Source organism: Apteryx rowi, unplaced genomic scaffold (assembly GCF_003343035.1).
Source record: "Apteryx rowi isolate R43461 unplaced genomic scaffold, aptRow1 scaffold_927, whole genome shotgun sequence".
NCBI lineage: Eukaryota > Metazoa > Chordata > Aves > Apterygiformes > Apterygidae > Apteryx > Apteryx rowi.
The window spans coordinates 157,776-174,554 of record NW_020451235.1 but is presented as its reverse complement, the minus strand read 5'-3'; the positions used below and the strand labels follow the sequence as shown (position 1 = coordinate 174,554).

The 16,779-nt window shown below is 38.8% G+C and overlaps 1 protein-coding gene across 1 annotated transcript in view; it reads right to left on the bottom strand.

Moving 5' to 3' along the window:
- The window catches only part of MOB3B (MOB kinase activator 3B), a 42,202-nt gene extending 26,180 nt beyond the window's left edge, over positions 1-16,022 (bottom strand). The window contains exon 1 of the mRNA XM_026091824.1: positions 15,605-16,022. Coding sequence (XP_025947609.1) covers positions 15,605-16,022 — 418 coding nt within the window. The remainder of the gene's footprint in view (positions 1-15,604) is intronic.
- Between the last annotated feature and the right edge of the window lie 757 nt (positions 16,023-16,779).

The window sequence follows — 16,779 nt, the reverse complement described above, 5'->3', positions numbered from 1 at the left end:
CCTTTCTCAGAGCACCTTTCTAAAAGAAAATCAACTCTTTTCACAACCAAGCAGCCTAAGATTGCTAGCCTGAGAAAACAGCTAAACCAAAATGATTAAGTCTTCTCTGTAGCCTAGCAAGCTGTGACCTGGTCAGGACAGACTAGTCACAGATTAGAGGCCTGCCTTCAAACTTTCTATTCCTACCACTGTGATTAACATCAAGTTGTAAACCTAGGATACACTAGTTTCCCTAAGCAGTGTGTATGGCAGCTCAGTGCATATAAAGCTGCCTCAACAAAAGCCAGACATGCATGTGTCTGATTCTCCTAGCCAGTGTTTGTTCCAGGGAGAGAATTAGAAGCTGATTTTCCCCTCATCACCACCACATTTTTTTTTTTACCATAACTACAATAAAGAATTGCCTCTCAGAAGAGGTCAAAGAAGTTAAAAATTTCCACTAAACTATGCAAAACAACAACCATGGAAACCTAGAAAACATGGATATGGCAGAGACAAAAAAAGAAAAGGAATCATAAAAAAACCCTAACCACTTATCAGATGGTTGAGGTCTGTCTTCATTACATTATCAGTCTCGCATACAAGTTATCACTGCATCAGGAAGCACGGTAAATTAAACAGAACAAAAAAGTATTGCAAAGAATAGAGATGCTTCTTTCATATGTAATGGATTTGTCTCTGGAAAAAATAAACAATACTGAAACATAGTTACCGTAACGCAGAGAAAAGATTATATTGTTATTAATGCTGCCAACTGCATTTGATTCCTGAACTTCTACAAACCCCCTGCAGTGAATCATTTAATCTCTCTGTACATCTCTGGCTACCCATCTATTAAATGCAAACAATAATTTTTCTCTCACTTGCTTTACCTGTTTTGCACATTCCATCAAAATATTCCACCTGTCCTGGCTCCTTGAAGCAGGGACACTTGAAAGTCCAAAGGCTACAACATCTCCTTCTGCACTTAGGCATCTATTAAGCCCTAGCATACAGTGTTAAAAATAGCTACATAGTTAAATCCTCATTTAAAAAAAAGCAACAAATAAAACAATTCAAAACCAAAACTGCTGCAAAACTTCCAGACAGTTTTACATTATTACTGCCCATTGACTTCTCAAAAGGATATGAGGTTCTCTTATCAGCACTAACATCCTACAGATAAAATAAATATTTTCAGTGGCAAAAATGAGAGATGGAATAAGACCTACTGGATCAAGTTAAGATAACAGACATCAGAATTATCATCAAGATAACTTTTACTGTGCTTTTTGGCCAAGTCTAGTACACTACAGGAGCTATGGACTTTTTAGCAGCAGGTCTTCCATCTTGGATCATCATGTGGACAAACACAGCACACAAAACAGAAACACCACATTCAGTTGGATTTCTGCTGATAAATAAAATTTCTCTCAGGGCAATTGCTGATTTTTGTACTTGTAAACTGAAACTGACTGACCACAAGGCTGGAAAGAGTTTATCTTTACTCATTATATTTATATGAGCTCTGCTGGCAGTTCTGACGGACATAACTTCAGAAGAGCTGGAAATGTCAGAAAGCTTCTCAGATATTCAAAAAGGATGATTTCCACAGAAGAAAGAAAACTGTGATGGTACAGAAAGTCAGGATGGTTCAGAAATCTCTTTGAGATTTTTATTATAACTACGGAAAGAGACCCAGGTTTAACATTTGCCTTTTGTTCTACACAGACTGCTGGGATCTTTAAATTTTACCTTGACAAAACCTAAGAAAAAAAAAATTTGCCCAGTCTTCTAGAACAGCTACAAAGGTCACTAAAAACACTCAAAATCAAAATATTTCCCTTCCCACAGTATTTTAGATTTCCACTAAACATATTTTGAAAATGCAGATTTCATTTTTCATAAGAGAACCTACAATTCTGTTTTTTTCAACCAATAAATCAGCAGATCTACAGAAAGCAGATAAGTTGTCTAAGAACTGTATGTGGCCCTGAAAATCCTTTTTTTTTTTTATTTTCCAAGCAATTTAAGCTAACTCTTTTTCTCTAAAGCTTCTGAAATGCTGTGTGACATCACTGGAACAACATGTTTGCATCTATATATTTCTGATTTGTCTGCTGAATTTAATTAGTTATTTTGAACCTCATTATATTAATCCCACTGGTTAATTGAGATCATTATATGAAAAACTCAGCCTGGATTTCTAGAATAAAGTCTGTATATGTCAAGATTGCATCTGAAGGCTTGAGGGAAAAAAAAGAACTCTTAAAGCTTTGACAGGCAGCAAACTAAAAGTATCTCTCCAGGGAAAGGGAGGGTTATAAGAGATGTGGGAAGAACTTTTGCAGCCCTAGAACAGAAATAGGGACAGAGGCAGAGATCCAGATGGGACTGTGATGAAGAAGAAACATCTAAAATTACCTTGATTTCCAGTAAACTGAGACATAGCTATTCATCATGAGGGATGTCAGGGTTAAGCATTCATTTAATCAGTTGATTTGCATATTTTATGGTGCAATGACTGACACTGAGTATCAAAAAAGTCCCTCATCTATAAAAGAATCTTGTTAAAACAATATCTACCAAATTTTTCTTCCCCTTCCCTCCCTGCTGCACACTCACAAGATGTGAGCTACTTATGCAAGCAAGTAAACTCATGTTTAAAATAAAAAAAAAATCATTTGACAAGTTGAGGGTCCAATCCAGCAGCATGGAATAAAACTCCAAAGTTATGCTGCAAACTTTTCATTGCTATTGGCTTAGTCAGAAAGCACAGTTGACACTTCCAGAAATCAAGATAATGAAGCCAGGTTCACATTGTAAATCCTGAATCTTAAGTTATGTTCAATATGGAAATGCTGATGAGGTCTGAACATGTATTTTCTCACCTATAATGCGAAAGTAGTAATTCTTTCTTATTAGAAGGATGTTGTGAGTTTCCAGTCTCTCATATATCACTGCACTTTGGCAAGAATTATAAAAAAATGGGTATGTTGTGCCTAGCTAGACTCAGGTCTCTGGACACACTCAGGCCTTCAGCACCTATGTCCCTGAGTTCTTAGGCATTAGTAATGCTAATCAGAACAAAAAGGATATGAAAAAGAGGTTTTCCCCAGAGAGGAAGAAAGTGTTTGAGTGTCTGTCCTCAAGGAAAGCATATATAAGGTTCAAACAGGGTTACATTATCCTCCTTACATCAAATGACTTCTTTTAATTAATTCCTTGAAGAAGGAACTAAAATGTCTCAGAAGCATACAGACTGACATTTGAAGCCAGTGGACCAGTGAGAGAGAAGTCATATGCTTTTAAAATTCCTCCTGTTGATAAATACGGGATTCTTTATCGCTCTTCATAGAAAGTACACAAGACTACCATTCATAGGATACCACTGAACCAGCTGCTTGCTAGGTAAGTAATCATCTTTATTATCTATTCTCCTGTCTATTTAGCTTTGCATTATAGGAAGCAATCCAATGCAGCATAGTCATGGTTCTGCTGCCCACTGAAGAACTCTGCGTTAGTAAATGGGCTCAAATTTTGTCAGGCTGGCAATCTTGCTGACCTGTCTGGGAAGTAAGGGAATGAGAAAGCTAGGTCTCACTGTGACGACCACATGTTAAAATTTAACAGGATAGGAAGCAGAAGACAGTATCTGGGTGGAAGAAGTATTAAAAAGGGTGGAAGATCCAAATTCCTATTTTGTGTTTGTTTTTTTTTCTTGTTTGCTTGTCATGGTTTTTTTTGCATGCCAGCAGATGTTTTTTGTTGCTTGAGTTAATCTGGGAACACTCTGCTTCTACTCAGAGACAGGGTGCACGCCAGGGGAAAACCAGACATTATACCTCTCAAACATCCAGCACTGTGCAATTCTTAATCAGTTCTGAGTCACCTTATAAATATTTCACTGATATGGTGGAAAAAAATAAGCTAAAAACCCCTCAGTACAATTCTGGTACTAAAAAGCATTCTTAGAAGTCCTAAAATATCATTAAACAGTATCACAGTTTTTCTCACTAAATATAAACTGCAAATTCTCTCTGAGTTTTGGTCATAATTTTTTTATCTCAAATACCTACTTGGATACACCCATAGAGGCACACAGAGGCACATCCTACTGAAGCCTTCAATTTTTGTCTTGATTTTCCTGACGTCAGCCGAGCTCTCCACATATAACAGCTGGCAGTATTAGAATCAGAGCACGCATGCCCTCCACTGCTCTCCACTGCAAGAGCAAAAGATGATAAGCATCCATTTTTGTTCTGTTGGTCAAATGTTTTAGTTTTTTTTTTTTAACCATTTAATTTGGATCAATATACACATAAGTATACTTCAAAAGCAACTCTGTGCTGCTTGCTTTTTGAAGTCTCCACTAGCAAGGACATTTCCAAATGATTTTTCTGGGATATTAGAGCAAAAATGGCTTAATATGAAAAATTTTACCATCAAAAAACATTTTTGTTAAAAAAATTATTTTCTATTTTAAAATGTCATCCTTACTGTGGAAACACAAAATGATGACATATGTTTCACAGCAGTAATGCATAGTAGTACACCCCAAACCAAAATTTAATGGATTGCTCCTTGCACTACCACGTTAGCTGGCACAAGCAGCAGATGCCTGGCTTAATTACATAAAAAGCAAAGCAATGGTGTGTGTTATATGAAGGTGAGACAAAGTAAATTAAAGTCTGTTCTTGTCATGTGTCTTCTCAACAAAGACCCTGATGCCCATCAGTTCAGGCACTGTCATTATAGGTACAGGGAAAATGGAAGGCAGAGAAACATCTGATGCTTGTTGCCTTCTGGAGTAACACCTCTTTTTAGGTCTACTTTTCTCTCTGCATTTGGACATATCTCTGTTCTCAGAAACTTTCAGCCCCTTGTGTGTAGAGCATCAAAGCTTTCACAGATGACTGAAACTCTGATTAGAGGGCCTGAGATAGCTTCCTGTACATTTCAGCATTTGCCAGATAGCTTAGGGCTTTGTGAGACTGCTGAACAAAAGAACAGTGGTAGAAACTGAGTGGTAAAGCCACCTGAAAATAACTTGTCTGCCATAGACTTGTCCTACTTTTATTTTAACCTCCAGCATCTATTACCCCTTCCATATTCACTTCCAAACATAAGCAAGTAGTGAGACAAAACTACTTGTTACTTGAGACAAATGTCTGTTAATATTGCATTCACACAGGTGAAAATGTTCCCAATGCACAGAGAGACAGGCAGCAGTGAGGGTCTGAAACACACACCAGACACCTCCAATGCCCTATCTCACAGATGGCACCCAGCTGTCCCCACAGTTCTTTCCCTGTCTGAGCACAGTTGGGCTGTTCTCTAGGCTTTGCCAAAAGTGGGTCAGCTGAGGTATGATCATAAGCTTCTGATTCATGTTATCATTTTGGTTTCCAAGCAATTTCTAGCCAGGTACACACAAGCCTCAACAAAAACACGAAAGATGCTTTATGTTATCCCTAAGTATGAGTACTAAGCAAAATGAATAATACTGGCTTGAAAATGGAGTAACTCTGACAACTGGGGTTCAGACTGGTTCATACCCTACTAAATTCATACCTGCATTAAAAAAAAAAAAAAAAAAAAGGGTTTGCTCCATTAATTTTAAGACCATTGAATATGAACTGGCTGAATTATGATGCCTAATAATTACTGTCTTGCACATAAATCTGAAAATTTTCCAGGTATTCTTCCATTTAAAAATGATTTAACATCAGCTTTAGACTCAATACTCACCTGATTCATTTCCATTTCTTAATGTAGGAAGGGCTCTTCCATTTTTCAGGTGCTGACAACAGCAACCCAAATCCTGGCTAGAGCATCTTAATTGTTGTGCCTCTGCCCCTGAATGTTCATTTTAGCTTCAAAAACAGTTTCTGCCATACCAGCGCTAGGCATCAGTTGAACAGAGTCCATCAAGTGTGAATCTGGTGTGGCAATGCATAACTTGGTAGCTATAACAAAAGACACTGGCAAACTTTTCCATTTTTGAGCCAATGAGGATTTGAACCTGATTCCAAGGATAACCCAGCTTTCTCTGAATGAAGAAGTCCAGAAGCATTAAGCTTAAACATGTTCCACTTCAGCAAATGACTGAATCACTCTGACATATTCTCATGGAACAGAAACAGCAAGCTTTGATCTCCTCTGCAGAGGAGAAAGGATAGTGAATAAGCAGGAAGCATGAATGTACTGTAGAAAAAATGTTCTAATAAAATAAACCTGTTGCCCTTAACGGTCCAAAGACTGACCTCTGCTTTTTTCCTTCCCACCTACCTCCTGAGCAACTTTATGTGTTTGTGTTCAGGTTTGCACCAAGTTATATTTTTCAAAATAGTAGAATGTTGTCCTTTCTTCTTCATACCTAGATCTGTTAAGGCACCAGGCTTTGCATCATCCTTAAGAATGGATACAGTAGAATGAATATAGCTGCCTTCTTTCAGATCTCATCAGAGTCCAGATTTCAAGTTATTTTCAAGGTATTCAACAGCCAAGGCACTGAATGTTTACAACAGCCATGGGAAGGACCATGGTGGACCACATACCAAAGAAAGAGTGAGACTCACAACCACAAAGATAAAGGCAAGCCATTCTCAGACTGAGAAATAAAATCCCCTGAGAACTAACAACCACCAGCTTTCACTTCTTTGGTCTGGCCTTTTCTAAAGTAAATACATGGAAACACATACATGAAGAAAAATAAATTATGGTCCACTGAATCAAAGCACTGCAATGCATGTGCAGTTCATTCTTCACAGGGAAAGTGAAAGACTAAACCATATAGATCAGTTGCTAGTCATGTCATATACAGCACAACCTGTGAGTTTTCAGATGAAGACACTGGTCAAACTAATCTGGAGATGAATAGTTTATTTTAGCAGAAGCCATGCTAAATGGCCTTGCTCTGTGAAGAACTTTTCTTCACATAATACCTTGCTGAAATTTGCTTAGTCAATCACGTAAATTCCTCGAGGGAGAGAACTCTTTGTCTTTAATGACAAGCACACAACCGACTTAATAAAACTAATAAATAATACTGATAAGAAAGGGTGATAGTTATCTTTCTAGCATTATGGGGATGAAAATCACTGCTTACAAGTATTTCAGATTATCTGAATATGTAATTCCTGTTTTTATATTTAAAGAATAAAGGCTCAAACATGGCTTTTATCACACAAGTGGTGTTTAACCAATTACTTTTTAAGTATATACTTGATTTTCATCCAAAAATATCTGCAAAAGACATGAGGGCATCATTTAATCTAATGATTTTCCTCCTGTTAAGATTTCTAATTTTGCTCTATTTAGATAGTCTATCTGAAACTAGAAGGCCAAATTTCTATTTGAAAATTCAGAAGCAGTGTCAGTGGATGTACCCCTGGCTAAAACAAAGGATCTTGTCCTTGCTCTACGCTTTCCAGAACTGACCATTAGAACAATATGGTTAAAGCACTCTAGCAGGTCCACAGGGAAGGTAAACAGAGATTGGTACTTCAAATTAGGCTAAATTATTTTATTTTCATATTTATGACAGCACTTTATTGTGACTATTATTATCACACTGGCTGCAGTATCTGAAGACCACATTTACAGGTGCATCTTCCCTTGGCTATATTCTGCATAAAATATGCCTAAGAGTATTAGTGTTGCCCCCAGAATATTAACCTTAAGGATGAAAATGATTTGTGGGAGTACCATGAATTTTCTACAGTATTTCTGAGGTTAAATAATAACTTAAGTTTTGCAAATGAAGCATGGGGGAAAAAGCTGGAAAAGGTGTTACTTGTGAATTTTATTTTCTCTGGGTTCTTAAAAATAAACCAGCAAAGCCATTATGACCTATAAATACTACTCCTTCTTATATTAGGTTTTGCAGCATCTCAGACAAAGTCTGCTTTTGTAAGGTCTCAGATAAGGAGGTATTTATTCCCCTTGTTCATAATAGAGTGGAATGCACACAATGCTGTGGAATGCAGACAACTCAGTGGTAGCAAACCCACTGATGTAGAAGCAAATTACGCTAAAGAATTTACACTTATTTTCTATTTCAGGCTAATGTCAGCACAAGACTGAAGAATGGGTTAGTTTATGGGTTTGATCTGAAAGCAGACCTCAAATGTTCCTGAAATGGCACATCTGACATCATATCAAGAAGGTACACTAGGGAGGATACCTTTGGGACAGCTGCCTGTCAGTCAGACATTAGCACTTTTAAAAGGCTCTTTACAGCTACATGATTAAATTTACACACTGTTCCAGGCAATAAGCTTATTTACGGGTTACTGCATTGATTCATGTGGTGAGAGGAATTTTAGAGCTGCTTCAGCTCCTAAGCAAGGAATAGATGGTAATTTTCCAGTATGCTTTGAGTGGTGGGTGGCCTGAATCTGGTACCATCCCAGAAAACAAATCATGCCTCTCCTTCTTCTGGCCTTGTTCCAAGACAAACTAATCTGCTACTGGCTGTTATTAGCAGCAGACTACTACACACACGGCTGCTAGCTCAGCTAGGTTGATAACACTGAGTGGGGAAAGCATGTTATTAGTGGTCGGAATTTAACAGATGGAACAAAGAGCCTAATTCCAAAATTTCAGGTTGAGCTAGCTGTTCAAAAACCACTACTGGAAATGAAGTGGAGGAGACAGCAAAAACCACTGGTAAAGACCACATCTGGAACACTTTGAATTGAATTCTGCTAATCACTTAGAATGGCATAATATTCTGAATCCCAGCATTTCCTTTGACATGAAGCACTTAGCAAACAGTGACAAAATCAAATTGTCCTGTGTCTTTAATGCTGGCCAGTTTTAGTTGAACTAAAAAACAGTACAAGACTTCTTGATTACAACTGCACAGCAGACAGGGGATCACTGTGATCCACATGATTCCTTAATATTTACTCTAAGTAATTCACAGTAACTGGGCTTGAGGACTGTCTAGACTACTTCTAAGCTTCAGTACCCATTCTTGTAAAAGCAGAGACCCTGGAGTAATCAAGGCATGTTACATACCAGACAGAACTAGGGAACCAAGCTGCTCTGAGGTATAATCAGTCAGCGAGAAAGTTATGCAATGTTAAAAAGGCCGGGTATCTATCTATCTAGTAAATGGCATCATTTGCTATACACATGTGACTAACACAATGCTTCTCAACATTCTTTAAGGATAGGGCATATCCAGGTTTTTCTAAAATGTGCTAGGTTTCTGGACCAGTTTATCTGCCAGCTTGGTTTACAGAAAAACATCTGCTAGCTCCTAAACAAGAGGAACAGAAGAAAAGGGGGGATGAGGAGGAGGCTCTGACACTACCTAGTTGCAACATATCTGCCTAATATTTCCAGCCTGGGGAAAGACACAAAACTTTCTTGAAAAGACAGCTCTGAGAGGGTGCTTTACTTTGCTATAACATACAAATATGCACAGAATTGACATAGTTAAATGACTGGAGAGATGTTACAGCCATACAGAGGTCTGCATCTTGGTAATTTTTCTTCATTTACATAACAGATGAAATGAAAGTTCTCATGAGCACTTACATGTGTGGATGACAGGACCAAGGAAGGGCAGCAATAGTGAAAAGAAGAGAAGCTTTACAAAAAAAATTATTCTTTAGCCTAAATCCAGCATTGTTCTAACAGCTGTGAAGATCAAGCAAAAGGATTGTCTGTAATTTACAAGAGTCTTCAGCGGGTGGCCCACAGCTATAACCGTTCATCATTGGATAAATAAATGACCAGTTAACAGTCAGCAGTCTGACTCCCTCCCTTCAGCTCCAGGTAAAGCCTTCTCTTAAAATAAACAAACCAGCTGTACAGACTGTATGATTTTTATTGCAAGATGGATGTGCAGGAAGCAATTGTGGTTCCTAGAGGTTGGTGCTATTGGCTGCAAAAGGAATGGAGAAAAAGTATATGCAACCAGCAACAGCCACTTCAACCACACCTTGGACACCTCCCCATTCATTGGGAGAGCAATAGGAGAGGGAGGGATGTAGGACAAAGTCAATGACATCAGACACTCTCCCCACCTTCCCACAGGCTACAAGCCCTTTACTCATTAAAAATAGTTGAGGAGTCCCCAATCACACCCTCCAGCCAGCTGGTCCCCAGCCTCTGCAGAAGAATGCCCAAATGATAAGTAGTCTGGAAGCTTCTGGAACCATCTATTACTGACTAGAGAAACAGAAAAATTCTACCTGAAGATTAATAAGAAACTATTAAAAAAGTTTAGGTCTTGATATAGTGATTGTTTTGAGTCTCATCCACAAGGGCCCTGCGGATGCTTGGTCTGCTTTGCAGATGCATCTTTGGCAATGTACTGGCTTCCTCTTTTGGCAGTGGCATCACCTATATGCTTTGTGCAAGAAAATTTGAAGCTGTCAGCTACCAAAATTTACCAGTCCAGCACGGACAGAGCAGTATATTTCAAAAGATATGTTGTCAGCTGAAGTCCTAACTTTAAACACACTAAGAGTATGCTGCCATTTGCATCAGCCATAACTAGGTTATTTGATTACAGAAACTGAACACCCTTGAAATCCTACTCTGTGCAAACTTTTACAGCTTAAAAGTGATTTTGTACTTCCATCAAACGCCAAATTGCAACTGGTTAATCAGTTTCTAATCAACTAGTTCTTGTCTCTTAAGCAGCCTATCAGTGCTGAAATTAGAACTCACAATCACAGGACAATTCAAGCTCACAGGGACCCTGAAAGGTCTCTAGTCCAACTTCCTGCTTGAAGTAGTCATGAGATTAGACCAGATGGCTCAGGACTTTCTGCAGCCTGTTCTTGACAACCTCCACAGATGGTGATGGCACAACCTCTCTGAGTCCCAGCTCCACTGCTTGACTGACCTCATGGGGATAGAGTTTCTTCTTATGGCAAGTCAGAAAAGAAGTTCATGTTCTTGTTTATTTCAGCAGAACACCCTGTCTTCTGTACTCTCTTCTTGCTTCAAGCTACAGACCTAACAAAGAAATCATGTGGTGACACTCTCTGACCTGTGTTATGCAGGAGGTCAAACTAGAATAGATGAAGATAATACTCCCCTGTGACCTTAAGTATATGGATATTTTTTCCAGTGACTCTTATGAGAGAAAAAACAAACACAAAAACCTATTTGCTTCCCTCAAAATCTAAACAAGACAGAATGACTCTCAATTTAAGGCTGTACCGGGGGGGGGAGGGGGGGAAGCAACCCACAAGGGAGCTGAATTTGTCTTGTTTAGGAATCAGGGCCAGAACAGAGCACAGCAGTAGACTGCCCAGCTCCTCTTTTGGTGCTGCCCAAGCACACATAGTGAAAGCTATCAATTACAGTTTACCAAAACCAGCAGTTGTCTCGAGGATCTACTGCTTCCTGCTCCAAGTGATTCCTTCAGTCTTTTTAGCCAAGAGCACAGAGATAAGGAAGTAGAAAAAAAAAAGTACTTTTGAGCCTGTGGAGTATTTAGATGGTCCATATGAGCCTGGGGAATATACCCCTTGAAAGGTGTTTAAACACCAAGGCTGTTAGGTACCTGGAAGAGCACTTAGTAGGTAATGAAGAAGAAGTGTTTACCCCCAAATTAAATAAGACTCCAACACATTACCAAAACTCATGCTAGGGACTAATACTGGTAGCTTCACTGGCATGGCCTGAGTATGCACATCAGTGAACACTCCTTCATTCTGTTCTTACACTCCCATTCAGTGAAGGCTGAGACACAGGTCAGGATTACGTATAAAACTTCAGTCTTGAGAGCTGTCAGCCTGTTACAGGCTTTAAATACACTTGAAAATGGATCAAAGAAATTGAGAATAATGGTAATGAAATCAGAAAATAGTCAGTAAAACTCTCTAGACCTGTGAGGCCATCTTCCAAAGAGAGTCCTTAAAGCTTTACTTTATCAGAAGAGTGCTCTTTCACTACAGAGGTGACCTTTCATTCAGCACCTGTTTTTGTCAGCTACTCACAACTGTTATCAGCTGTTCAGTTCCCATACCAGCTCCCTATCCCCCTGTCAGCCAGTTTAGTATTAAGGCTAGATGAAGAGGCTCTGCTGTCAGCAAATGAATGGACCAGAATGACTGGAGGAAGAAAAGATGAAATAGCTCCAGACCACAGGAATCACACATACTGGTAAGTGACCAGAGGTTATAGTACAAATGTAAATACTGAGAGGCATTTCTGTTAAAAATAATATTGGTAACAATTTATAACAGAACTGCATTCATTTCTTTTTAAAATGCAGAGGGATGAGCAACAACAACAAAAAAATCCAGACCACTGAGCCTGGCTATCTGTAATTATTTTCCTTTAATGTAGCTCCTCAGTGAAAGCTGTCCTTAATCACAATTCTAGAAATCTTTTTTTTTTTTTTTTTTTTTTTTTTTAAGAAATACAGTTTGCATGAGGTATGTCAAATGAGAAAGGACAAGTTTAATAGGATTAAGCTGGGAAAATATGCACAAGTTTCTATAGACAGCTCCTATAAATCCCACTCTAGTTTTCTTAACCAAGCTCATTTGCTAATGGAAAGGTCAGGCAAAATCCCATACTGGGCATAGATTTTTTCCAGAGGAATACACTGATGACCACAGGCTACAAAGACCCAAAGCAGTAAATGTATCACTTTAATAACAACCAGATACATCACGAGGAGCAATTTTTTGTAGCACTTTCTGCAAAAACTCCTTTCACGTTTATGATCATAAGGACAGCATAACATAAGGTGAAGTTGTGCTGTGTTTTAAAATAACTGTACTATTAACAAGGGCATATCTAAACCTGTTTAGTTTTGAGATCCAGGTATATCATCTTCCAAGATCTATTTCAATTGCTTTGAAGAACGAGCAGCCAGAATTTCCACCATCATTAATTTCTCAGAATGAGACTAAAGAGAGGTTTGCCTTAATACTAAAGGTAACAGCCCATGATACGCTTCTTATTCAAAGGCTGCTGCAGAGCTGGCAGGAACAAACAGTACCGAGCACAATAACAAAGCTTCTCTCTCTCTGATCAATTGTGAAAAGCAAAACATGTAACAATGCACATGCTGAATTAGTGCAATTTCTTTCAAAAGTTTTACAAGCTGTACTCATGCAAACTGGTATTATCATCTCCATTTTTACAAATAGAGGACTGATGTGTAAAGAAACTAGAGTGATTCCCTTGAGGGACAACTAATTTACCCAGGAACAGAACTTAGAGAGCTTGACAACTGCTCCCAGCTATAGAGGCTACAGAACCATTGCCTCTGTTGGAGACATTCTGACCAAACTTCTCTTTGACTAGTTTAGGGTGACTAATTTGGAACTTGCTGAGAGCAAAGGTCCCAAGAACTCCAAATTCAAGTCAGTGGGCATCTATTTCTGAACCACAAGATCTAGGGATACTCAAGCAATTTTACCAACAGTTTCACACCATGAATCAGTGTATCAAAAAGATAATGAAGAAGCTGCGACAGACACTAAATAAAACGGGAGAGGGATGGACAGAAGAAAATGCTGCTTTATGCAGTAATGCTTCAAAGATTATCTACAAAATCTCTCTCCTCCTTCCTTTGGCTCAGTTCAGAGGGAGACAAAGATTTTCACAGATACCAAGAGTTCACGTTCTGACTTGTATCAGTTCAGCTCCATTCTGGAGACCACAGGTCTTTTCCCTTCCTCATTTTCTATGGATTTGATACAATCCACAATAGTAGGAGCTGCTGGGAGAAGAAAAATGGTAGAGGGTATTTACTGACTTCATTCCTAGGTTGAATATTGTTCTGAAATGTGCAGAAAGTGGTGTTTTTTTCTTTTAGCAGCTCTGCACTTCTCACATTAGACCAAGCACAGAGAAATCCATCTGCCCCAGACAGGCTGCTACCATTACTTACTAGGAAGCATCTTTGGACATCTAGCCAGAAAGTAGACATAGATGATAACCCATAGATAATGGGATGTCTTCCATTAGACTAACAATTTACAATAGATATGTGCCTTCTGCATAGAAGTTCCAGACATATCTTCCTAAAAACATCAGTGAGGGGAGCTATTAGAGGTGCAAACTCATGTAACAGATTATTTGTTGGTTCAGAAAAGCCTATCAGCATGTCAGTGTGTTTTTCACCTGCTCCCCATGCCTGCCGACAGGCCACATTTTCTGCATGTACAGACTGCAATAGCACAGCAAAATACAGAATGCTCCAAGACAGAAACATGGTATAACAGAAGCCTGCATAAATACCAATAGAAGCATAAACACCAACATACTACCCACACTTCACAGCACCCCCAACCCACTCTAAAGTCCAAAAATCATTCATCCACAAGAAACAAAAAACAGCAACACACACCTGAAGAAACCAAACCTATTTTTCACTATCCAAAAAATAAGGCGCTACTTTGGAAACCTTCCTTACTCCTGCTATGCAACAGACTGGCAAAGTTTAAGTTATAGGGTATAGTTAGTGCCTTGTTCTTTTTACCTATTGGTGTTGAAAAGGGACAAGGACTGGGAAACAAACTATAGTTTATCCAGCCAAATAACTCTCAAGGCCAAGAAGCAGATATTTCAAAGGTCAAGACAGCTTAATGATACATGCAGCCTCTTGACATATCATCTTCTACCAATTAACCTCAGGCCCTAAATGAATAGAAACTGCAAAATATTCTGCTGAACTCATTTTAATATTTGAACATTCTTCTTATGTGTTACCCATCATCCAAGCCAGGTATTTATACATAACATTCTCACATCTGTTAAATGAAGCTCTCAGCTTTCTCACTTGCAAGAAGTTAATCAGGACTCATTAAATAAACTTGTTAAAAGTTTACCTAAGTACACCGAAGTCTCTAAGGTATAACATCTCATCCTTTTTATTAACAGCAGCCACAACTAAAGATATAGGTTATGTCTACACTAGACAATGCACTTTTCTGGTAAAGTCCTCCTCATCCAGAGGGAACTATTTCAGCAAAGATATTTACACCTGCTTGTCCACCCTTGAGCAAAATTAATCTTAGAATTCAAAGGAAAATTGTGCTGCCCTTATTGTTCTCTGCTCTGGGCTGTCCGCTAACATGGCTATGTTGGTTAAACCACAGCCAAAGCTTTGTTAGCTATATATAGTCTTGGAAAGATAATTTGGAGAATAATTCACTTCCCCAGTCATCAGTTTGGGGTAGGAAGTCAAGAGACAGCGAGAGGGCAGACTTCACTGCATTCCTGACTCTCCAGTGTCTTTTGCACAGCTTTACACACTTTGAAGGAAAGGTGCCATTCTAATTAAGCTTTGCTTTCCATCCATTTTGTATCTGCACAAGCAGCCAGGCAAAGTGCAAAACAGTTCAAACTTGATTAGCTTTCAACAGCTAATAATGCATTGCTGCTAACTTTTAAGGTTTAACCTGAGAAGCTTACCAGGAACAAAGGTTTGGGAAGAAAGCCCCACTATATTCTAGCAGGCATGGGTAATATTTCATACATTTCACACTGTTCCTGCAAGACACACTCCTCTTTTTCCCTCTGCACTTTAAGGGCTTGAATTCCACAATCCATAAAATGAGGGACAAGAAGGAAGCATGCTTAGTACACAGAATGAAAGGCAGTTTACACTTCAGGCCTTCCTTGCACTTACCTACACTTGTAGGAAATATATCCTCATTGTTGATTTGCACCTCGATCCAGTCCATGAGAAGGTTCATATACTGGGGTGCTGGCAGTGCTGTGGGCTTCTTGTACTTCATGTCATCCTGCCACCGGTACTCATACTTAGGGCCTCCAGACATCACTGGGCAGGTCCTCTCTGTGCAGAACTCACAGATAGTTCCATAAATGAGGTTGATCCTGTTGAAGAAGTCGACAACATGGACGGCCACCCAGTCATTTTGGTCTTCTCCACTTGGCAACTGCACCGCTGCTTTCAAGTCTACACCTGAGTTCAGAGAGGCCTGTGCTCGTTTATGAAGCTCAAATCTCTGGGTCCCACGTTCAAACTTGCGTTTTGGACGGAAAGTCTTATCCTTATTAAAGACTTGCTTGAGTGCTATGGACATGTCTGGCAATTTTTTACCCTGCAACAACTGGCAGAGAAGCACTGTTGAGATTTAGCACAGGTATTCAAAAACAGTTGCTCCTTGTCACCAGTCCTCCAGGCCCTGTTCTTTTTGTCACAAAAACTCTTGTTGACTTTAAAGCAGTCTACTGGCTATTCCTCTTGAAAGCCTTCCTGAAAGGCTTCATGTTCCTAAGGATATGGAGAAAATATAAATTAGCAGTAAGCTCAGATCTGGTCCTACCAATCCGTTACTGTTTGCCATCATCTTCTAGTAACAATGAACTGAAAAGCAAATTTGAAATACATAACAAACCTTAAAAATTGGCCAAACCCTAACCTGATGTACACTTAAAATAAAAAGCCTCTTTTTTTTTTCTGTGTCTATGTAAGAAAAAAAAATCCATGAACAGGATTTTGTTCTTTATTTTTAATTAATGAGCTATTTGTTTTTACAAACCTCATAGAATCTATTGAGAATGAAACATACTGTATCGTACAGAAATAATTCTTAAGTTCTGCAGAACTGTATAGGGGTTGTTATCATTCTTCATGTATTTTTGGGAATTCAGTAGTGGTCTTAACTTTCTATTGAACTGTGTAGAATGATTAAAAAGCAATGGTGAAGCTGCCACTTTCTTTAAAGCTCTATTCAACTTCTCTATAGGGGAATACTTGGCATAGTGGTTGTTAAGAAAAGAAGAGCTCTGATTTTGTGTTGTTCTATCTAACCTAGTCTGACTGGCAGCAAAAACTGG